Source organism: Puma concolor, chromosome B3 (genome assembly GCF_028749965.1).
Source record: "Puma concolor isolate L17-30 chromosome B3, mPumCon1.1.hap2, whole genome shotgun sequence".
In the NCBI taxonomy this organism is placed as follows: domain Eukaryota; kingdom Metazoa; phylum Chordata; class Mammalia; order Carnivora; family Felidae; genus Puma; species Puma concolor.
The window spans coordinates 26,275,136-26,299,607 of record NC_141672.1 but is presented as its reverse complement, the minus strand read 5'-3'; the positions used below and the strand labels follow the sequence as shown (position 1 = coordinate 26,299,607).

The following is a 24,472-nucleotide window of genomic DNA, read 5'->3' as shown; positions in this document are numbered from 1 at the left end:
CAAGGCAATTATTTCATTGTTCTGCACAAAACAATTGGGAGGGAAAAGAGAAGGCACCAAGGAAGAAATAGCTTTATTAGGAGTCTAGGCATGTCGGGGAAACCCAATTCAGTTATAGAGAAGAGAGGCTTCTATTGGTACAGAGCAGGAGGCTAGCACTCCAGAATACCCTCTTGAAAACCAAGCGTGAAACTAAAACCTCCATCTTAATTAATATCCTAACCGTCTGAAATGCTGCTGAGTTTAGCCCTGGTGGACCTTCTGAAAGCTCCTAGTGAAATAATGAGATTTGTGCATAAAGGAAGAGCTCTCCAGCACTGCTGAATCTTAGCTCCATATAAAGTTACGGGTCTGGGGTGGGAGAAGTAGAGGAAACAGAAGTAGATAACAGGGATGTCCTTATCTCCCACACAAGGCCATCTTGGTGTGCAGGTGAAAGAGGAACCACAAGTCTCGAACAGAGGCTAGACTGGGGCAGCAGAAGGACACTGGCTGAAGAAACACGACGTCTGGGCACTCTCTGTCATTATGTGGAGGACTCTGTGCAGTCTGGTGTGAGGGCACCTCCAACAGCTCCTGGCTATACTGGCACCCCTTCCTGAGGTCCCTTGAGAGAGAGCCATTTTGGTTCTATTCTGACTTCATTCAGAGCAGAACTGCCAATGTCCAGCACCAAATCCAGGGTCATAATTAGCTGAGAGGGATGGAGTGGCCATCCTATGATCCCTGACCTCTTAGTCTAGGAGACTTCTTTTCTAGAGCAGTCATTTTCCCAGACCAAGAGAGATCTTGCCCAATATGGGCCCAATCTAGAAATTATTCCCACCTTCACTTGAGCACCAGGTGGAGAGAATCTTTCTCATGAGTCAGAGCTTTAGATCTTGGCCCTTAGATGATGATTCTTGGACAGAAGATCAGTCTGAAGCTGTCTGTGCCCAGACGCTGGTTTCTGTCCTAAGAGTAGCAGACATTGCCTGTTGATGATGGGTCCAAAGCGATGTGATACTGTAATTCTCCCAACAAAGAGCACTCTCTACTATAGGCAGGAAAGGAAGAAATGAGGCAGGTTTCAGGGTAGCTAATGCCACTTAATTCTTCCATCGAATTTGCTGTGGAAAAGAACAAACAATGATCAGTTTCCACTGACCCCTACAGACAGGCAGGGGAATACAATAAAACAAGGCTCACAGCTAGGTAAAGTAAGAATAAGGAGAATGGAGGGGGAAGTTGAAAAATGTTTTTCTAATATGTAGGGGAGTTTGCTTATTCAGAGATGAATTAAATACCCATTCTGTATCTTACAAGCCTGATTTAGGGCATTTATTCTGGCTCTGCCCTCCTCAGGACCAAGATTCACTAGCTTTAGATGACTCCATGGTAGGCTCCCAAATATCTAACAGGGAGCTAAGCTCTATGTTAACAAAAAGCTCAGTAATTTCATGCTATGAGAGATGAGTCAGTTGTGTTGCCCAAATAGCTAAAAGCCACTTACTTCCAACCAGTAGATCATACCTGGCCCCAGAAAACTACCATCTGGATATTCTGCGTCTGCAGCAGTCATTCCCATTGTCCCTGGGCATGTACCTCCTACCTGATGTGTTTAACGATTATCAAGGTACTATGTGAAATCTCTGCCCAAGGTCCCCAGATTACCCCTGGATCATCCCACATCTCAGGAGTAATTTCTGCCTTTCAAAGCAGCGCTTCAGACCCTTAGGCTCACAGATTCTTATATCTATGATGCTCAGCTAACTGTGACCCCATCTTGGCCTTAGGAATATATACTTGATGATACTTTGGGGATCATCTCCTGAGACTGCTTGCAGGAGGTAAACTGTAGCTGCTTACCGAGCTATTCAGAATGGCATCAATCTTCTCCTCCTCTGCAGATCCTTTATCCACTTTGCTCCTGTATGCTAGCAACTGCTGACGATCCTTCAGGTCCCGGCAAGTCTGTACCAACACACAGCAATAAAACTTCCAATGAGCCTTCTCTACAAGGGCCTTTTTCTTCCTGCCACTCCCAACACTGGGCCAAGGTTCAAGGAGAGACTGAGAGGCTACAGTGGGAGGACAGTGGGGTCAGGCACCTACAGAATTTCTTACTGAAGAGCTCATGTGGCTGGATTCAGTTCTATGAATTCTCTGAATGCAACAAATTTATAAAAAAAGAGGTCAAAGGGCTGGGAAAATAATACAGGAGAACAGGTCTCCAAACTAACTCTTGCCAGATCATCTTGTCTGTTAAAGCCAAAATTGAAAGAAGTACCATAGGATCTAGACAGAGAAGATCATAATCCCCCACTCTCCACTGAGGGTCTAACTCAGGCTTCTCCTTTCTTAGGGACTCACATCAATGACGACATCATGGCACTTGAATTTGGTGGCTAAGTTCAACTTTGTGTCCGCATCTTCCACCAGATTAACATACTCTTGTAATATCTATAGGAAGAGGTACTTCTGATTAATGACTCCCAGACTCATAAAACAAAGAGTTCTAAAAGCTACACAAAAAAAAATCCTGAGGAAGGCATGAGTTCCATATCTGATGTCTACAATTCCCACCATCAACCATAAGACTAGTTCTGCAATAGGGAGTGAGGTAGACTCTATGCGGTACTTCCATGCTGGCCCAGGAGAGACAGGAAGAGCACACTCTGCCTTACCCTATAATTAGACATCCATGCCAGCAACAGGTGTGTTCTAGATCTGATCCGGTGCTGTGCTCAGTGCTACTTGATGTCCTTTGTCACTGAGCTCTCCTTTTGTATCATTTGAGTAATATGTCAGTGCTCCACACGGACTAAACACAGTAGATGCTCCTCAGAGGGGGGCAGTCTGGGATTCCTTCTAAAGGGCAGAGGACAACTTCCCTACCTGACCTTTTCTATATCAAGATCCACTGCAGCTACTATATTGGCTTTAAGATAAGACCAGAGCAGATCAAGTCTCCCATCATTGACCAGTAAGAGGCTAAAAGTTAGGTCTCCTAGAGGATCCCAACTCTCTTTAGAAGGCCATTACCTGGACAGGGGCACTATTCTTGTGCAAAATTTCTACAACTCGATGGAAGCCAATGGGCGCTCTCTTCTTGGTGTAGCCCAGCCAGTTCTGAAAAGGGAAGATGAGGCAGCAGTAGCTAGACAAGAAAGACTCAACACACTTTGTAACCATTCATTTTATGGTCAGACTAGAATAACACGGTAGGGAGTGTGGATGGATGGGAGGTTTATATGCTCTCATATAATACGTGTGTGTGTGTGTGTGTGTGTGTGTGTGTGTGTGTGTGTGTGTGTGTACGCATATATACAGCGGGGAGGCTGGCTGGCTCAGTTGGTGAAGCATGCTACTCTTGATCTCAGGGGTTGTGAGTCTGAGCCCCAGGCTGGGTGTGAAGATTACTTAAAAATAAAATCTTAAAAACAAAAAAACAAGTAAGAACCACCTAATAAAGGGAAGAAACAGAAAATTCTCAAACCTATAGTAGAAAAAAGGATATTTAAAATATAAACAAATAGAGACAACCAAAGTAATGTAAGATCCTTGATTGGATCCTGACAGCAAACACAAAAACATAAAGTTTTAAAGAGTCAATTTGAATATAGACTATACATATGATATTATATTAATGTTAAGGGCCTGGGTGGCTCAGTCAGTTAAGCATACAACTCTTGAGTTCAGCTCAGGTCATGATCTCACAGTTCATGTGATCAAGCCCCCTGTCAGAGCCTGCTTGGAATTCTCTCTCTCCCTCTCTTTCTATGACCCTCCCCCACTTGCGTTTTGCCTCCCCCTCTCTCAAAATAAATAAATTTTAAAAATATATTAACATTAAATACCCTGAAATTGATAATATTGTGGTTATAAATGAAATAAATGCTTAAGTATTCAAGGGAAAAGTGTCACGATGTCTGCAATTCACTTTTAAATGGTTCAGCAAAAAAAGAGAAAGTAGATATGGCAAAATGTTAATAAACTAGTGAAATAAGTAAAGACTATTTGTGTTTATCATACTATTCTTTCAATTTTTCCTTCAGTTTGACAAATAAAAGGTTGGAGGAAAAATGTAAACCAGTAACTAGAACTCGAGATTCCCATGAGGCATGAGGTCACAAGACGGTAACTCCGAGGCCCCAGCAGCACCACACAATTCCAGGGCACCCACCTTTGTGGTAAAGAGGGCATCTACATCATGCCAGGCCCGAAGCTTGGCACGAGCAGCCAGGGCCGTCAGCACATACTGTTTATCTGGGATCTAAAAAACAGAGACCAGAGGAATTAAGGGTAAGTAGAAATGCACCAGGGAGAATTCTAGAAAAGACAGGCAAAAATATCCCCTGGGGTTGATTCTGCCCCTTAAAATGCACAAATCTCTCAAGTCATCAAGAACCTCCTCACTCCCAAGCCCCAGCACCACCGTAAGCCATTCGGTTGCAGTCTTTCTTCACTTCCACAAACTCAGTCCTTTCCACCTTTAACTGTGAATATTAAGGGACTTCTTGTGCAGGGTTACAAAGCAATATCCACTCCACATAGTTATCTTGATACTATCTTACCCAACAGTGACCAATTTATATCTACCTTAAATGTCTTCTTCAGGTTGACTGGACTGCTGAACGTCCCCTAGGATGAAAGTAGGGAAGGAATTTTAGTGTTATTGACTTTCTCAAATACCACCTAATCTAACATTTTCTTTTTACTACATTTCACTCTGTAGCCATTTAAACACAGAAAATAATTTAAGAGAAAAACTCCACCAGGTCTAATAGGATATCACAACTTGGCTGACTGAAACTGGATTAATACATATATTTCCCAATTTTAATGTTAATCTTGTGACTATTATGATCATTCCCACCTACTACCATTAAACTCAAATCTCTTCAAAAAACAAAATTTTTTAGAGTACTCACAAATACTTAACACCCTGCTGCTCTTCTCTGTACCATGCAAATCCATTTGAAATTATGGACCTTTGAACAGGGACTGCTGTGGGACCAGCACTGGTGAGACAGAATGTGCTATGCTAGCATGCCAGCTCACCGGAAGCCACACAAGCCCTTACAAACCTCTTTTTCCCACTTGGCCCACCCCTTCTGAGCATAGAAAGTCAAATAACATGAAGTTCCTTATCCATTGTTCCTTATCCTTTCTGAGGGCCAGGAAAGCTTCCAGGTGGACTTCCAAAAACTATACACACCCATTGTTAAGAACACAAGGAAATAACTGGCTTCAAAGTATATTCCTCTTGTGCAGTGCGAGTGTATGCGGTCTTTCTTTCACATTTTGCCTATACCTCAGCCTCCGTGTAATGATAGAAGCAGGAGTAGAAAAGCGTGGTCACTAATGGCATGTTGAGGATAGAAGCTTTGCGGGGGTGCTTCCGGAAGATCTCAGTCTGTCCTGCTGATTCTAGATGCCGATCATTTGCCTGTGGTGGAGTGAAACAAGTGAAAAAAAAAAAACAACAATGTCCACAGAGTAGAGGTAGGAAAAAAACATTAAATACTACAGCAGTTTTGTTTCCTATCCTAGGAAAGAGGCAAAGATGAGAAAAAGAAACTGCCCAGGATATCCCAAGGGAGTTTAAAAACCATAAAATGATGACAGAGCCATGTTGAATGGAGGAAGACTGGAGAAGTAAGGATGAAATGGGAGTTCTAGGAGGAAGAGAAAATACTTCCAGGTTAAGAGCAAGTGAGAAGGAAAAGGATGCCTGAGAACAATGGAGGGAAAAGGGCGATCACGTAAAGAGGAAATGAAAGGCTCTCGCAGAGTGTAACAGGAAATGACATATATGACAGAGCACAGAAGTCTCCTAGATGCTGAATGACACTGAGCACCGGCATTGAAGCAGAAAATGTAGAGATAAGGAGTCTAACCTCAATAATGATCTGACGTTCCAGGAGGGTGTAATGGTCTTGAATATGTGCAGAATCTTCTGCTGAAAATGGCAAACTGGTAGAGAGCCAGAAGGTTAGCGCCTCTTTTTCTACTAAAACAAGAAACAAACCCAACTAAACCAAAACACCACTCTAAGCACAAGAGGCTCACAGCGCTTCACAAATCTGATCCCAATGCACCTTTAGACCATCCCTGAAAGGCAGAGAGAGAGAAAGCAGAAAACAGAATAGACCTTTGACTAGGATTTTGTATTTAAGGTTTTGCCACTTCAGGAGGGATCCTGATCAGTACCTGGCTGGCTCAGTTGGTAGAGCGTGAGACTCTTATTAATCTCAGGGTTATGAGTTCAAGCTCCATGTTGGGTGGAGAGATTACTTGAAGAAAAATAAAATCTTTAAAAAAAAAAAAAAAAAAAGGAAGGAAGGATCCTCAAAGTCCACAAGATGTATGTAGTCATCAGTAGTTTGGCTGAGGAATTAGTTAGAATCCTCTCACTGTGGGAGCTGGTGACAAATGAGATACTGAGTGAGTGAGCTTAGCCAACTGCCTATCACCCACAACCCAGTGAAGTGCTGTGGTTTCTTACTGCAGAGAAATAAGGTACAATTAAATTACAAGGCATGGTGGTACGTTTATAGATTGATAAAAGATCTCACAGATCTACACAAACTTGATCAAGGGTCCCCACCTTTCATCTTACATGTGAAAATGTTAAGAGACAAACAGCGTCTTGCCTAAAAGTCATACATGGTAAGTCAAGAGGTAAGGCCAGGAATAGAAGCCAGATTTTAAGCTTCCGGTTCACAGATCTCTCCTTTAGAAAGTGCTGTCTTAGTCCCATACTCCACTCACTCCTGGAAGAATTCTGAAACTCAATTACACTATCCCAGAGAAGCATGAGCCACAGCCAATTTTTGCAAGAGATAAAGAGAGACAGCAATAGGTTTCAGTTCCTTCACTATTCCAACTTTTCTCTTGGTTCACCAGAGGCCACTATGACATAGCTCAGTATTTGATAATGTTCACATTAAGGATTGCACAGACAAAGACAAATTTCTAAATGTGAAACTGGGCACTCACGTCCCATTAGGGACTAAAGCAACCATGAACACTGAACCTGGAGTAAGGCCTACCGGGAAGACCCTATACCTGTCTTGAAAGATAGAGGGAAGCAAGTTTCAGCCCAAGATAACAAAGCATTTTACGATAATGAAGGTTATTCAACAATAAAATAAGCTACTTCCAAGAGCAGTGAGTGCTCATCACTGGAAGAATAATATGTGGGACTGGTTTTTACAGGGACTTACATCCTGGATAAATACCTAGGCTGAATCAGTGGTTCTTGTGCTTTGGGGTCTCAAGGACCAGTAACACTGAAAATAATATGGAAGGTAAAGTGTTGCCGACTTTTTAATATATGAGGTCATTTAAAAAAATTCCAATGCATTTTGTCACCAAAAAAAGGAAGGAGAGGAAGGAAAAAAAAAATTCCAGAATAAAAGGCAGTCTTCAAATAAAATAAATTTAGCGATAGAAAAAATCCTCTTTTTATTGCCTTTATTTTTCTCAATTTACTACCCATCAGTGAAAACTCTACTGGGCAATTAATTTTGGAATCACTTCACTGAATGAGACCATCTTTAATGATGCTTATATGACCCACTATTAGGCTTTCCCTTCAACTACCTATCCACTCCTTAGTCTCTTCGCTTCTCTAAGATTTATGCTTAAAAACATTTCTCCCCCATACTTACCCAATGCAGGTCTTAAGAAATTCTTTTCGTTTCTCGGGGTCCTGAATGTTCAAGTGCTCTTGATAATGAGACAACTACAATTAAAAAAAAAAAAAAAAAAAGGCAGGCTTTGAGTTATTTTGTCTCCTTAGAAGGCTGAGTTAGCTATGTAACTAGATCTTCCATCCTTAAAAACTAAATTCTTCATTATCAGAGATTCCTCTGGGTGTGGATGGGTGTGTGGGTGTGGAGAGGATAAACAGTGATTCAAAATTGCTCTTCAGGGGCACCTGGCTGGCTCAGTAAGTAGTGCATGTGACTTTGGTTTTTTTTTTTAATGTTCATTTATTTTTGAGAGAGAGAGAGAGAGTGAGTGTATGAGCGGGGGAGGAACAGAGAGAGGGGGAGACACAGAATCCCAAGCAGGCTCCAGGCTCTGAGCTATTAGCACAGAACCCAACGTGGGGCCTGAACCCACGAACCACGAGACCGTGACCTGAGCTGAAGTCGGACACTTAACTGACTGAGCCACCCAGGCACCCCAGTGTATGCGACTCTTGATCTCAGGGTTATACAGATAACTTCAAAAAAAAAAATCTTCAAAATCACTCTTTGGTTTATTTATAACTGCAATATCTAATACAGTAACCACTACCCATATCTGGTTTACATTTACATTTAAATGATTTAAGTTAAATTAAACAATTCAGATCCTTAGTTACAGTAGTCATTTTTTTAAGTGTACAAAAGCTACATGTGGACTAGTGGCTACCATATCCAGTAGCACAGATACAGAATGCTGCCATCATCGTAGGAAGCTCTATTTGGACAGCGCTGGCCTACAATGAAGCACTGAGTAGCTGAGCACCCAGCTTTACTCCAAAGTTTGGCTTTAGCCTATTTAACTAAAACCAGCTTTTGCTTCAGCCTTAGTCTTTCAAAAGGCCAAAGAGCTAAATGCTTACTTCAACATTATTTTTGGCATCCTTGACCTTATATTCAATCAATGGTAGCATTATCCTGTAAACACCTAATAATTGACATCAGTAACACAAGTAAGGCAAGTCATCTGATTCACTGTTGACACGTGAAGACTCACATTCAAATACCATAAGTCATACATATAACTCTGAAAGACAATCTCCTTATGTGCTTTCTATTTTGGAATTCTGAAAAAGGAACTGAAGATTAAATCCCTATTTGGGACGCCTGGGTGGCTCAGTCGGTTAAGTGTCCAACTTCAGCTCAGGTCATGATCTCACATTTCCTGAGTTTAAGCCCAGCGTCAGGTTCTGGGGCTCTCTGCTGTCAGCACAGAGCCCACTTTGGATCCTCTGTCTCCCTCTGTCTCTGTCCCTCCCCCACTTGCACGTGAGCACATTTGTGCTCTCTCTAAAGTAAACATTAAAAATTAAAAATAATTAAAAAGTTAGTCCCTATTTATTATTACAAGAGCTAATTGATGCAATAATTTATGATGGTTATAAAAGTTGAGATTTTATGCACAATTATTAAAAACTTTCCAAAAATAAAAAAAAAAAAATAGATTAGGGGCACCTGTCTGGCTCAGTTGGTAGCGCATGCAACTCTTGATCTTGGGGTTGTGAGTTCAAGCCCTACGTTGGGTGTAGAGATTACTTAAAAATACAATCTTTCATAAATAAATAAACAGATTGACAGTTAATATGAATATTAAGAGAATGAACTGGCTTTAAGAAGGACAGTATATCCTTTTAGGAACAAGTATATAAAAATGTAAATGATAACATAAAATAGAATAGAAATTATATCATAATCTAATCTTCATAAAATGTTTGGTATAGAATCATTCCTAGTATTAAAGAAAGCAATCTTTGAGAGCTATGGTTTATTTTTATTGTTCAATTCCATTTGGCCTTAAGTCTTTCAGGAAAGTCCTACTTAGGTAAACTTCCCACTCTGTGAGGAGAAACTGAAAGGAGACTATCATCAGCTTTGTCAATTCTCAAGTTCGTAAGGTTGGAAAACTCCAAATTTATATACAACCGCATGCATGTAAATCTGAATCTTCAATTCAAATATAATAGAGAATAGGAAGAAAATAAAGTTTTAGAAGAAAATGCGTTACCCAAACACATCTATTTTCACTAATCAAACTTCAAAACAACAAACTTTATAAGAATGCTGTATGAAGAAAATTCCTTACAGCTTCCAATCTATGGAGATTAGGGGCGCTTCAGTGGCGCAGTCGGTTAAGCATACGACTTTGGCTCACCTCATGATTTCATGGCTCATGAGTTCGAGCCCCATGTTGGGCTCTGTGCTGACACTCAGAGCCTGGAGCCTGCTTCAGATTCTGTATCTCCCTCTCTCTGCCCCTCCCCTGCTCACACTCTCTCTCTCTCTCTCTCTCTCAAAAAAAAAAAAAAAAAAAATGAACATTAAAAAAAAAACCACAACAAATCTATGGAGATTAAAAATGTAAACAAAAAGCTTTTCAAAATGATTGCTACAGACTGCCAATCACTTTCAGTAGATTAAGATAAAGGATTTTTGTGATTGTTCCATGCCTTGAATATTAAGTAAAAGTTCCTTTTACAAAATGTGACTGAAAAAACATTTTCCTCAATTTTATTCTGCGGTGTGAAGAAGGTTAGCAAGATTATTAAGCGTGCCAGCTGAATGTGAGCACTGATAACACCACAAACGTGTGGTGTAGTGACTGAAGGGACAATCCTGCCATGGATATGCTGAGGAATTCTTACCCCTGCACTACAATGGCAAACTTTTAAAAGTGTATCTCTACATTTTTAATAAAATAATGAAATTTTTGGTACAATTTCAGATTTATTCTGGTATTTCAGGAGTTTATTCTGTAATGGTGAAAATCTGCCAAAAATCAGTTTACACACTTGGCCATTCAGCCCTCAGCCAAAATGTGTATTGGGTGCAGCCCGGCTTGACCTATCTTCCTTCTTGACCTATATCTGCTTTCTAATCCCTCTTAACTCTCCAACATTTTCTAGTATTAGAAGCCAAAACCCAAAAGCTCCTACAAACCAGGAACTGAAAACAACTAAGAACTAAAAAACAAATTACAAATTGACCAGGCCAGTTTTTTATTCATTTATTCAAAAAAGTATTTATTGACACGCCCAATCAAAAGAGCATATAAAAAGAAACAGAACATCATTTGGATTTGGTTTTCAGGCTTCCCAGTGCCTTTCTCGTCCGGATGCAATCAATACCAAAGGAAGGAAACTGTTAACTAGTCTGGGATCTCGGAGGCTGGGTTTTGGCTTAGATTTCTGGGATCTTGGAGGCTGGGTTTTGCCTTAGATTTCTGTTAAACAGGTCCCCAACTGAAACAAAGGCCACACTTACCGCAAGCTCTTCTGTTCTATCTAGGAACCTGGGAAGAAGCAGAAGGGAGCAGGGCATTTTTATCTATTGATGTGTGGCAGTATAACCTCACAAAATAGGATGGCTGCTATTCAAACTCATTTGCCTCCATAAATGAAATAAGCCCTCCTCTTAAAATTTCTATGAGCAACCTCTTCAAAACACATGGTGGATCAGGTATGATTGTTCCCCTGATCGCTCTAGCTGAGAAAGAAGCAAGGACAAGAAGGCATTGCAGGACAGTAATAACTTTGTAATGTTAACAGGTCTGATAGGCTCAGAGCCTCCACAAAACCTTAGCCCACAGTAATCTTACAGGGTTTTTTGGAAAGATTAAAGCCCTCTTCTCTGTCAGAACAATCTTGGAAACAGATTTTCTATATTATTCTGTTGTTTTCACGTAGTGTAGAATGGGTTTTGTCTATCCCAAAGGTGGTAAGACCTTGGAGAACAAGGACATTGTCTTCTAATTCTTTCTTATTCTGAATGAACCACTGTAACTAACGTCACTGCTTTGGCCTAGAGGTGATGCCTAATAAAGCCTCGTTGATCGGGAGGGAGGGAGGGAGGGAGGGAGGGAGGGAGGGAAGGAAGGAAGGAAGGAAGGAAGGAAGGAAGGAAGGAAGGAAGGAAGGAAGGAGGGAAGGAAGGAAGGAGGGAAGGAAGGAAGGAAGGAAGGAAGGAAGGAAGGAAGGAAGGAAGGAAGGGAGGGAGGGAGGGAAGGAAGGGAGGGAGGGAAGGAAGGGAGGGAGAGAAGGAGGGAGGGAAGGAGGGAGAGAACAGCCTGCCTCAATGAACATGTCTTCTGCAAATTCCTGGCTAACATCTGTAATCTTGGCCCTGACTAGGTGATCTGCTTTTCCCACCATAGTCTTGGGGCAGCTCATCACTGTGCTGGAGTCACTAGATAATTGGAGTTACCATGGGCCACATTATCAGCCTAAACAAAGGTTCTAACCCCTTTCCTGACATTGAAGACAAGACATAATATACATTTTAAGCTAAGGGCAGGAAAGTCTCTACTGATTAGAATGAGATAGGGAAGGAAGGAAAACATGGTAGAAGATATTCTCCTGCCCCTGACCACCAGCACATATGCCTACCTCTTGCCTCTCTACCTATTAGAATCCTACTTAGTCTCAATTCCTAAACACCTCCATGCGGCTTTCCTGGGTATCCTGACTAAAGATTGTTATTTTCTTCTTTTGCTCTTCCACCGTACTTCCCACTGGCATCATTGGGGACCAAGCAATAAAAGATACCTTTATTCTGAGTCTTTTATAACAAAATGCTTAAAAATATTAATACAGACTATGTATTAAGCTAAGTGCTTTTCCCACACTAACTCTTTTAATCTTCATAATGACCTGCCGGGTACAAATCATCATTTCCATTGTACAGGTTTGGAACTAATGCTTGGAAAGGTTGGGCAACTTGCTCAAGGTCACTCTATGAACTAAGTGGTGTTGCCAGTATTCAATGTAGGTATGTTTGACTCCAGGGCCTCCTTCTTAACCACCTGCTATACTGTCACTTTATCATAGGCTGAGGTGCATTATTAGTTATCCCATCACCGTTTCAGTATCTTATCTAATAACAAAAAGAGGACAATGTCTTTTGTCTTTGTATTCTCCAGCGTGCTTTGAATAAAGACTCAGTAAACTTCATAGACAAGATGATCAGTTCTTACCTGAAGAGGTCTAAAAGCAACTTTTGATCCCCTATTTCTTTAAGGAAGTGAATGAGATGTCTCAAAGCAACCTGTCGCACCTCCAGCTCTCGGAAGAGGATCTCTGGCAGGCAGGAAATAGTTAGGTGGGGAAATTAAAGCCTATTACTCAGGTGTGAAATTGGTCTCCCTCCTCATACATTCCAAACATCTCAGAGCCAATCACAAGCAAGGAACAGTTTTTTATGGTACCCATTCCTCTGGCTCAATCCACCACCAATGCACTCCATGGTCCAGGGCAACTCTTAGCCATTCAGTCAGCCTTCACCAACTCAACCAGCAGGCACCTAGCATGGACTCTGAAGTCCTCAAATCAACACAGCCATCTGTCTGTCTAGCGAATAGGGACACTTTGAAGTTAACAGACTTATCACCCTACAGGATGAAAAACTGCCCTCAAGAGATGAGATGGATACTCTGAAGTCTTAGGCCATCCCAGCTGTCTCAGAAACAGACCTGATGATGGTGAATTCTGATAAAAGCCACAATGACATTCTCCCTTCAAATGTAGCAGGTATCTTGTCGACTGAAGATTTCTCTCAACCCATGCTCACCTTTGCTCAGTGTCCTCTTCAGGAAGATCAGAACCTAGAGGAAAGGAGAACAAAGAATAAATTACTCTGTGTAACCTTTCAAACGCAAAGCCCTGCCCTGAGCTCCTGATGTCTAGAAATGATGTCAGCGACACATTAGGCATCTTGGCAGATGTCTAAGAGAAGTCCACCTGCCCATTCCCACACTGGCAAGAGACACCCCCTCTGAGAGACTGCTCTCATACGTCTTCTCTCTCAGATTACTTTTTAGAAGCCAACCTGCTATTTCCTGATTATAATCAAGAGTTCCACATACAATGCAAGTCCTGCCAGCCGAGCCTCAGAGCATGTATTACTGAGAATCCTACACTTTAAGAGGAATCGAGGGGGCGCTTGGGTGGCTCAGTTAAGCATCTGACTCTTGGTTTTAGTTCATGGTTTGTGAGTTCAAGTGCCGCATCAAGCTTTGTGCCCACAGCACAAAGCCTGCTCGGGATTGTGTCTCTCCCCCTCTCTGCCCCTTCCATGCTCTTGCTCTCCCTTTCTCTCTCTTAAAATAAACAAACAAATAAATAAGAGAAATCTAGGATCTTTTCTAGACATTTAACCTAAAATGTTAAAGTCCTATTCTGAATGGACTCTGAGAAACTACTGAAAACAACAATTAAACAAACAACAAACAAAACCCACAACTTACTGCAGTAATGACATTTCCATCATGCATGCTTACTGCTTCCTCTAGGAGTTGTAGCTTGTCCTGTAAGGAGCGGAATCTTTCTAGTGAGCAGGCCTGGCAAAATAAGAACAGAATTAGCGTGCAAGAAAGTCCTGATGTCCTGATAAAGTCCTGCCAAAGTCAATGGGTAGAGAGATCACCTGTTCTCTTTTTAAGGAGGTATAATTTACATACAATAAAGTCTACCCTATTCAACTGTAATATTCAGTGAGTTTGACAAGTTCATATACTACCATAATCAAGATACAGAACAACTCCATCACCCCAAAAAGTTCCCTTGTCAGCTTTGATGTCAACTCCCCCGCACCCAATCTCTAGCCCCTCGCAACCATTCACCTGTTTTTAATCACCAAAGTTTTCCCTTTTCTAGGATTTCAGAAACAGAACCATACAATATGTACTCTTTCACATTTGGCTTCTTTTACTCAATTTCACTTTTTTTGTTTGTTTGTTTTGTTTTTAGTAGGCTCCACACCCACATGACTTGAACTCATGACCCTGAGATCTAGAGACACATACTCTACTGACTGAGCCAGCCAGGTGCCCTTCAAGATCACATTTCTGAGATGAATCAATACATTGTGGTGAGTACCACTAATTTATTCCTACTTACTGGTAAACAGTTTGCCATTGTATGGACATATCACCATTTATCCATTTATCTCCTGAAGGATATTTGGGTTATTTCCACTTTGGGGGCTATTATAAATGAAGCTGTTACAAAAATTTGTGTATAAGTCTTTGAACATAAGTTTTCATTCCTCTTGGATTGTAAATATCTAGCAATGAAGTTAAGTGTATGTTTAACTTCATAAGAAGGTGCCAGACTATTTTCCAGAGTAGTTTTAACATTTTCCCTTCTTGCTCTCAGTGTACCAGAGTTCTGGCTCCTCCACAGCGTCCCAATGCTTGGTATGATCAATACTTTTAAGTTTAGCCATTCTAGTGGCTATACAGTAGTATTTCACAGTTTTAATTCACATTTTCTTGATAACTGTTAATGTGAAAGAACTTTTCAAGTGCTCTTTGGCTATTCACGTATCTTTTTTTGACGTAACTGGTTACATCTTGCACCAAGTTTTTTACTGAGTTGTTTATCTTCTTATTGAAGATAATCATTGTTCTTTATATATTCTTGATAAAAAAAATCCTTTATAACATATGTATTTTGAAAATGTTTTCTCCCAGCCATGGTGCTCTTTTCCCACAAGAATTCTCTCTCCAGTGGCCTTACCTTGCCCTTCCGAAGGCGTCGCACTGTGTCACTGGGGCTCCAGTCATTGCTATAATCCTAGAATATCAGCAACACACGAATCTCAAGAGGTTAAGGGATCAGCATTATCAGTGTGCCAGCTCCTCACTTAAAACTCTTATCTTTATTCCCTAATGGGGAAATATTTTGTGGGAGGGAATGGATGAAAAAAAATGAAGAACAAGAATGGTCTTGTTCTGAGTGTCTGAAGAAATTACAACAGGGACAATACAGGCAAGAAGAGATGGATCAAAAAGGGAAAGAACCAACTGACAAAACCATAACCCTATGCCTACTGGTTCAGGATGTCACCCCCTAGATACAATTAGTCACATTTTGGGATTCTAACTGACGGTTATGCAGACAGAAGGAAAAGAAGGAGACATGTTTCTCTTCTGGATCTTATGATATACTTCCTTCCTTATGAATCAATTTACTTTGTTATGTGCTTCTTGGGAATATGAGCTCCACAAAGCTTCCAGACCACAGCGATGATCAAAAGTTTCAAAATACAGCCTTCAAAAGGCAGTATAATGGGTAAGGGAAGTGCGCTAGGACAGAATCAGAAAATAAACGGAGTCCCAGTTCCACCATTTAATAGCTGTGAGACTCAAGGCAAGCCCTGATATTTAGAAATCCAGTTTTCTTCTCTACATAAAAGTTAAGGTATTAGCTGGTCAAAAAGTTAGGAAGATCAAGCAAGATAACGTATGTCAAAGCGCTCTGCACTGTGTGAAGTGTCACACCAGTGCAAGATATAACTCACCCTGTACTCCCCCTTAGGTCTGCCCAGCTCTGGAGCATAGCTTTTGGCAGGTGTGTCCGACAGAGCTGGAAAAAATAGGCAGCTGATTCAGAAAGACACCATCTTCATGTCACTCCTGTCCTCTACTGCTTCCTTCTCACATGCATTTTGTTGACTCGTGAGGTCCCAAGGCATCTTTATGGCCCAAAGTAGATCTCAGCTCCTCCCCAGAAACAGCGCCCCTAGAAGTCACCCCTTGCCCCTATAGCCAGAATGATCTTGACCTCCTTACTCAAAATCAGAAAATTTCTCTAATAATGGTGGTAGACTCAGAAAACATTTCATCTAATTACCACCTATCTCCATGACCCTGCAGAGTGTACCACATATCAGTAACTTCTCCCATAGTACTCCAGAGCAGAGGGTCAATGCTTACCATCCGAAAGAGACTGGAAACTTCCAGGTCTAGTTCTCCCTGGAAGTAAAGAACATGTAAGGGGAGAGGTCAATAGTTCCAGTCAGAAGCATTTCACTTGGTTAAGGATGCAGTATGTATAGAACCTTTTTTATGCAATGTGGGAACTCAAGGCTTAAAACAAACCTCCATTCAACTTCAGAAATTTGAGGTGCCATGAAAAACAAAGTCAGGGAAAAAAAATTTTTTTACTTGTGGTAAAATATACATGACATAAACGTTTTTTACCATTCTTAAATGTACAGTTTGGTGGCACTGAGTACATTCACACTGTACAACCATCACCACTATCCATCTCTAGGACTTTCTCATCATCCCAAACTAAGATTCTGTACCCATTAAACAATAACTCCCCATTTCTCCTAACCTCCAGTCCCGGTCACCACTATTTTACTGTCTTTATGAATCTAAATATTGTAGGTATCTTATAGAAATGGAATCATACAATATTTGTCCTTGTATGTCTGGCTTACTTTTTTAAGCAACTGCCATACTGTCTTCCGCAGTGGCTACGCCATTTTATATCCCCACCAGTAGTAAACAAGGGTTCCCTACAGCAATGCACAGGGGTAGGCAGGAATCCTGACCTGGGTAAATTTCTTCAGCACCTGCCACAGAACTAATGTCAGTTTTGTTCATCATGTTCCTGCCAAATCCCTCTGAATGTCTCTCTTCTCTGACTTCTAATCCCTAACTGCCAGTTCCAAAGATAATTCTTTATCCTTCAATAATCTTTTTCTTCCAGAGTAAATGAAAATTATAAACTGAGTGCTTTTTTTTTTTTTTTGGAAAGAGAAAAGGAGGGCCCCCCTACCCCTTTAACAATCTCTTTACCTCTAAAAAAGCTGCTCAGGGAGTAGGTAGAAGTAGGTTTGGGTAATTGTGCATAGGAGGAGAAGCTGTTTCGGCTCTTGAGCTGTTCACGCCCCTCCTGGTTTGACCCACTGTTACCAGCAGTCTCTTTGATGGACCATGAGATACCTGTGAGATAGAACTAAATCAGTGATTCTCATATACAATAATCCTTGATATATAGCATTCTGATAAATACTAAAAGTTTTTCACCAGAGGCCCCGGTCTGTTATTGACATGGACTTAAAAAATTGAAGTAGAGAGAAAAAATAAATTCAAATCGACTCATCAACAGAAAAAGGAGCAAAGGAAATTAACAAATGGATCACAGAAAAGGAAATTCAAGTGGCTATTAAACATACGAAAAGATGCTCAACCTTACTTTTAATAAAAGAATTACACAAAGTAAAAGTGCACTGAGATACCATTGGCTCCTGTAAAACTGGCAAAGATCTAGAGTTCAATAATACCCTGTGTTGGCAAAGCTGTGGGGAAACAGGAACACTCAAACATCGCTGATGGGGGCACACTGGTACAGTCCCTGTGGAGAAGAATTTGGCAATATCTAACCCATACAGATGCAAATACCCTCTGCCAGTGATTCCACTCAAGAACTGATCTTTCATATACTCATATATGGGCAGAAAACAAGGTTATTGATAGCAGTATTAACAAAAGATTGGGAACAATCTAAAGTTCATCAAAAGTGGACTGTTTAAACAAATTATGGTAAACCCATACAACATAATCGATGCTGTTGTTTTAAAAGAGAGAATGAGAGTGGGGCGCCTGGGTGGTTCAGTCGGTTAAGTGTCCGACTTCAGCTCAGGTCATGATCTCACAGCTCATGAGTTCGAGCTCCACATCGGGCTCTGTACTGACAGCCTGGAGCCTGTTTCAGATTCGTCTCCCTCTCTCTCTGCCCCTCCCCTGCTTGTGCTCTGCTTCTCTCTCTCTGAAAAATAAAATAAAATAATTTTAAAAAATAGAGAATGAGAAACTTTTTTACGTACTGATATGGAAAGATCTCCAAACTATATTGTCAATTGAAAAGAGCAGGGTATAAAGCATGCTACCACTGGTGTAAAAGAGGGGATAAGAATATACATATTCCTATATGCATTTCCAAACGTAAAAAGAATCTTTAGTTGAACACACAGGAAGCAAACCACAGCAGTGTTTTGGGATAGCAGGGACTGAGAACAGTAAATGCACGATAGTGTTGGAGGGAAACTTTTCATTGATTGCCTAAAATACTATATTTTTAAAGTGTGATGATATTCCTACATTAAAAAAATTTTAACATTCTCAAAAATCAGATGGACTCTGCAAAAGCGTTAAGTGGTATTATATAACAGCTAGACGATGAGACTTGGTGGCTAAGGAAGTCAGTCCTACCAGCCAGTTAGGAGCAATTAAGCCAATAGTCCCAAATATGACTGCATATTGGAAGCACTTACAGTACCTATCATAAATTAAGACCCTCACCCCCGAGACATACTGAATCAAAGTCTCTGGAGTGAAGCCTAGGAATTTAATTTTAACAAGCACCCCAAGTGAGTCCGAAATACCCAGCCAAGCATTAACCCTAAGACAGCAGACTAGACAGCCACATGGGAACTACTGTTATTTCCTCAAGTATCTTCTGAGGTTAAATTTCCAAATGTATGCTCATCTGAAAATAGTCTACCCTCATTCCCCTTCCTGACAAAACACTGAGAAGACAAGCAAATGGAGCCCTCATTAGTGACAAGAACCCTGAATATCAATCCCCTCCTATAGCCTCTTCTACTTACTTCCCACTGGCTCCCCACTCCAGCTGACTCTCTCCAGGTCATCGTCATCATCATCATCCACGAAGTCTCGAAGACTATTTACTGCTCTCTTGGATTCCTTTAACTGCGGAGGGACATAAGGCAGGGCACTCAGGTAAGCAGTATTTCCCACCTATCTCTTTGACAATCAAGGTGGCTGAGCAATTGACACTTAAAGATGGCAAACATTTTCACCCTTTGCAATCTAGCCTGCCAGATACTTGCCAAGAAAACAAATTGTTCTTTAGCCAACACTGCAGTCCAGTGGCAAGAGTTAAAAGGAATCAAAGCTGCTTTTAGGTTCTAATAATAGGGGCACCTGGGCGGCTCAGTCAGTTCTGACTCTTGATTTCAGCACAGGTCATGATCTCACAGTTCATGGGATCCAGCCCCATATCAGGCTTTGCACTGACAATGTGGAGTTTGCTTGGGATTCTCTCTCTCCTTCTTTCTGCCTTGCCCTAGAGTGCATGCGTATGCTCTCTCAACCTCTCTCTCTCAAAATAAATAAATAAACTTAAAAAACAAACAAACAAACAAACAAACAACTCTTGAGGCGCCTGGGTGGCTCAGTTGGTTGAGCATCCGACTTCAGTCAGGTCACGATCTCACGGTTCATGGGTTCGAGCCCTGCATTGGGCTCGCTGCTGTCAATGTGAAGCCTGCTTCAGATCTATCTGCCTCTTTGTCTGCTCCCGCTCCCCTCAAAAATAAGTAAAACATTAAAAAAAAAAAAAAAAACCTCTTAAAAAAAAAAAGTGCTAATCATATTCCTGGCAATGACTTACTGTGTAAACCTGAGTGAGTCTGTCCATCTCTCCAAAATAAATGTTTCCCCATTTGTAAAATAGATGCAATAAAGACAACTTCCAATCCAATTCATTGTTCAAAAATAACAATTACATCATATGATAAAAGACTTGGGGTTCTGAGGGAAAAAAAAAACTGAAAGGAATAAGTTACCTTAAGAACAAAAGTAAGAAGGGTGGAGAGTTGATTTTTACAATCTTTCTGGCTCTGTTTTGAAACCTCTTTTCTATGAGGATTTTTCTAAAGGTCTGACCCCAAACACTTCTGAGCCTAATGGAGACACAGTCAAAAGCTAGCTTACCAAGGACACAAGGGGAAGGAATTTTAGAGTGGCACTGTGGAGGAGGTGTGACCTGCAGCAATTGCTCAAGAAAACCCACCTGTGACAGTTCATCATCTTCATCATCAAAGGTGAAAGCCTTGAACTTGGAGCTATTCCAATACTCCTCCTCATCACCTTTTGTCCGATTCATCTGGAGTAAGAGTAAGACAGATACATGTCGTTTCCTGGATCACTTCCCACAGAGCTCCAAAAACTTTAATTTCCTTCACTACAAACTCTCCCTCCCACCCCCCACCCCAGTAATTTGGGGACATTTCAAAGAATTAGATAGAGCAAATATTGAATCTGCCACATAAAATCAGATCCTTGCGTCTCCAACTGATCAAATCATACTTTTGATCCTCTAATTACCCACGAGTACTCTTCATTCCTAGACTACCTACTTTGTTCAAGGCACTCTCTCAGGAGCTGTGAGGGATATGTAAAAAATGCAAGACAGGGGCACCTGGGTGGCTCAGTAGGTTAAGCGGCCAACTTCAGCTCAGGTCATGATCTCGTGGTACGCGAGTTCAAGCCCCACGTTGGGCTCTGTGCTGACAGCTCAGAGCCTGGAGCCTGCTTCGGATTCTGTGTCTCCCTCTCTCTCTGCCCCCCTCCCACTCACACTCTGTCTCTCTCTGTCTCTGTCTCTCTCTCAAAAATAAACATTAAAAAAAAAAGTACAAGACACAGCCCCTCTTCTGAAGCAAGAAAGCTGGGGTATTCAGCATAGATATGTATAAAGGTAACAGCACAAGACAGGCAAGTGTTATAAGAATGCATCCCAAATTTTGCTGAATACACAAGATCAAAGTATCAACAAAACCAGGGCACCTGGGTGGCTCAGTTGGTTAACCATCCAACTTCGGCTCAGGTCATGATCTCACAGTTCATGAATTCAAGCCTCACATCAGGCTCTGCACTGACAGTGAGGAGCCTGCTTGGATTCTCTGTCTCCCTCTCTCTCTGCTCCTCCCCTGCTCACACCCTCCCCCCTCTCTCAAAAATAAATATTTAAAAAATTAAATTGAAGAAAAAGCATCAACAAAACAGATAAAAATTGCATTCATGTATTCAACATTTATCTAATACTGAGTGCCATCTTTGAGGCACTATTCCAGGCTCTGAGAATACCACAGTGAATAAAAATGGCTCTTGTTCTCATACATGCTTGCTAAATGTCAGAAGAAAGAAAGCAAAGATTAAATGAAGTAGAATTATCCTGCCTGTATCTTCAAATTATGATTAATTTACGAATAAGTATTGGCCGAATTCTGGGAACTGAGAGCATGGCCAAGAAAAGAAAATATATATATATATAAAGAGTCAAAATACCACAAGTCCCTCCCATCACTATTCTAAAATTAGATTTCACTCTGAAAAAAATTATCAATGCCAACTGGACAGAGTGAAAACTGATTTAAACTAAGAAACAGTGGGGTGCCTGGGTGGCTAAGTCAGTTAAGGGTCTGACTCTTGATTTCAGCCTGGGTCAGGATCTCACAGTTTCTGGGATTGAATCCCATGTCGGGCTCAGCACTAACAGCAAGGAGCCAGATTAGGATTCTCTCTCTCCTCTCTGCCCTTCCAGACTGCTCACACATGCTCTCTCAAAATAAATAAATATTAAAAAACAAAAAACACTAGGACGGAGTAACCAAAACTCCCAAAGCAACAAAAAGAACTCCAAAGGCTACACAGGGTTAAATTCTAAAGAATTCATTTGCTTTTCCTTTTCTCTCAACGGTACCTTTCACAACAGAAGCTTGACATACACTCATCACGGCAGCCCTGTTGAAGCTTCTGATGGCCCTTAACATACTCTACAGATATTCCTTAACTTACAATGAGGTTAACATCCTGATAAACCAAGCATAAGAAAATATCGTGAGTGGAAAACACTGAACATCATGGCTTAGCCTAGCCTACCTTCAATGTGCTTAGAACACTTATATTAGCCTGCAGTCGGGCAAGATCATTTAACGCAAGGCCTATTTTATAATAAAGTGTTGAATATCTCATGTAATTTATTGACTACTGTACTGAAAGTGAAAAAACAGAATGGCTGTGTGGGTGCAGAATAGTTTAAATGTACCAGTTGTTCACTCTTGTGATGTGGCTGACTGGGTGCCGTAGCTCACTGTCACTGCCAAGCATCACAACAGTGCAATGCTGTATATTGCCAGCCCGGGAAAAGATCCATATTCAAAACTCACCCTACGGCTTCTCCTGGATGTGCATCACTTTTGCACCATCATAAAGCTGAAAAATCGTAAGTCAAACCACTATAAGCCAGGAAATCATGTGTACTCTCACTTCCTGACTCTTGTGTTTTCAGAGGATATAGGGATTGCAAAGGTATGGTGGGAATTTTCTAATGTCTGATCCCTTCCCATGGCAGACATCACTAATCAATTTCTACTGAACCCAGATGTAACTTAAAAATCCTTTTGTATATTTAAAGCCAAATAAAAAAGTCGACAGATACAATGAAATCATCCTTCATGGTGGTACAAGCACAGACTTTATAGTAGGCAGCTTTGAATTCAAATCTTGGTCTCCCAATTCTGAGGAAACTGGGTAAATAATTTTACTTCTAAGCCTTGGAGAAAATGATATCCTACCTCACAAGATTGCAGTGAAGAAGAAATAGGACTCAGGGAACACCTAGCAGAAAGTAAATACTAAAGATCAGTTCTTTTTAGTGTAGGATATTTTACTGACACCTTTCCATCTTAGTTTCCTCATCTGTAAAATGGGCATAACAATAGACCCCTTACCTTATAAAATTGTTGTGAAGCTTAAACTAGATCATACATGTGGAGCACCTAGTGTCTGATACAAAATTAATGCTCAGTGTTAATTTTTATTAGTAAAGCATCATGGCAGCTTAGAAAAAGCTAGACAGAAAATACTTTCAAGCAATCCTAAAGATTAAAAAAATTAATCTGACACAAAAATGCTGAGAGTGGCTATCACCAACACTGAAGACGTACATAGAGTATGTAAATGTCCCTGGCACAGATTGCCAACTTAATAGAGCACTCTCATCCTCACAACAGCTCTGTAAGGTAGGTCTGGCAGATTCCATCTCTATTTCACTGATGAGGAAGATGAGGCACAAAAGAATCAGGTACCAAAACCACTTTGCTAATTGCTCCTATAATCTAGGTTTTCTAGCTCCTGAATCACTTCCACTCTGACATGTATGGTCCTTCTGTTTTACTCTAGGGAAAACAAGGGCAGTAAATAAATATCTGGAAATATCTACAGATAAGCATAGAATGTGTCTAACACACCCGATAATCCACCAGAGAATTTCTGGAATCGTTTTTAACCATGCAACCGCAGGAGATACTTGCCACCAATTTGTACTTCTAGCCAAATCAGAACGTAAATTTACTTGCCAAGTAAAGAGATAATGATAAAGATTTAATGGCTCTACAAGTTGCAGCAACCAGGTACAATTTTAAGAGTGACTGGAAAAAGTGCTTCAACATGATTTCAAATACAGCAGAGGCTTGTCCCTATCGTCACCTGTACTGAGAGCCCACAAGACAGGGAAGCAAATCCGAGGTACAGGACAAAGGAAGGACAACAGGCATCAGGAAAAAAAAAAAAAATCCACAACCAACACGCTCCCAGCCTCAGGACACTTCAGAAACCAGCTACCGAGAAGTTACACTCAGATTCAATTATCTTCTGAGCCAGGCTTCCACATGTGAGGCTATTAACGGAGACCGGGGAATGTGGGTTAACCTAGGAAGACTCTACAGGCGAAAAGTCCAGGAAGCCATGGACCTACTGCAGTCGCCAGAGTCCGGCGGATCGCTGGCAGAGTAAATGCTCTTTCAAAATCAAATGTCGAGGCTCACTCACAGCCCCAACCTCGAGTGTACTCGGGCTCGTAGCGTACTCGGTCGCTCCGACTGGAGGAGTCGGGCCTGGCGGGGGGGTCTAGGGACACCTCAGAGAGTAAGAGGAAAAGGATATGTCTGCGGCGAGGTCGGACTCAACCAGATACGCGGCCCAAACGGATTGGGACACCCTCACCTCTTCCACACCGAGCCCACCCTTTCAGGGCAGCGTCAGACTCTTCCGCCGCTGGACCACCCTTTCTAGTCAGGCTAAGCTGCATAGAAAATGGGCGGAAGCGAACAGTCGCTGGGTGGGGCGGCGGGGGGAA

The 24,472-nt window shown here is 41.3% G+C and overlaps 2 protein-coding genes across 2 annotated transcripts in view; both read right to left on the bottom strand.

Annotated features, from left to right (window-relative positions):
• NOXRED1 (NADP dependent oxidoreductase domain containing 1) overlaps positions 1-965 on the bottom strand; it is a 21,295-nt gene extending 20,330 nt beyond the window's left edge. The window contains exon 1 of the mRNA XM_025919963.2: positions 827-965. Within this exon, the coding sequence (XP_025775748.1) occupies positions 827-863 (37 nt within the window). The 5' untranslated portion in view covers positions 864-965. The remainder of the gene's footprint in view (positions 1-826) is intronic.
• On the bottom strand, positions 57-24,472 carry VIPAS39 (VPS33B interacting protein, apical-basolateral polarity regulator, spe-39 homolog). The gene is made up of 20 exons (XM_025919469.2): positions 24,340-24,472; positions 20,345-20,437; positions 19,137-19,239; positions 17,323-17,469; positions 16,450-16,488; positions 16,035-16,099; positions 15,251-15,307; positions 13,978-14,070; positions 13,302-13,335; positions 12,709-12,811; positions 11,001-11,028; positions 7,659-7,732; positions 5,883-5,958; positions 5,297-5,431; positions 4,582-4,623; positions 4,166-4,255; positions 3,025-3,111; positions 2,353-2,442; positions 1,849-1,953; positions 57-1,109 (listed from the first exon to the last, which is right to left on the bottom strand). Exons 2-20 carry the CDS (start codon positions 20,435-20,437, stop codon positions 1,089-1,091), a joined length of 1,482 nt encoding a protein of 493 aa, XP_025775254.1. The 5' UTR covers positions 24,340-24,472; the 3' UTR covers positions 57-1,088.

What these genes read in the sequence shown, in the direction of transcription:
- VIPAS39 (XM_025919469.2), bottom strand. Translation starts at nt 20,437, where the DNA reads ATGAATCGGACAAAAGGTGATGAGGAGGAGTATTGGAATAGCTCCAAG. An exon ending in AAGATGATGAACTGTCACAG is followed by an intron (nt 19,240 to 20,344) that starts GTGGGTTTTCTT and finishes GTCCCTCCGCAG; the next exon opens with TTAAAGGAATCCAAGAGAGC. An exon ending in AACGTCAGATCATTATTGAG is followed by an intron (nt 5,432 to 5,882) that starts GTTAGACTCCTT and finishes ACTCCACCACAG; the next exon opens with GCAAATGATCGGCATCTAGA.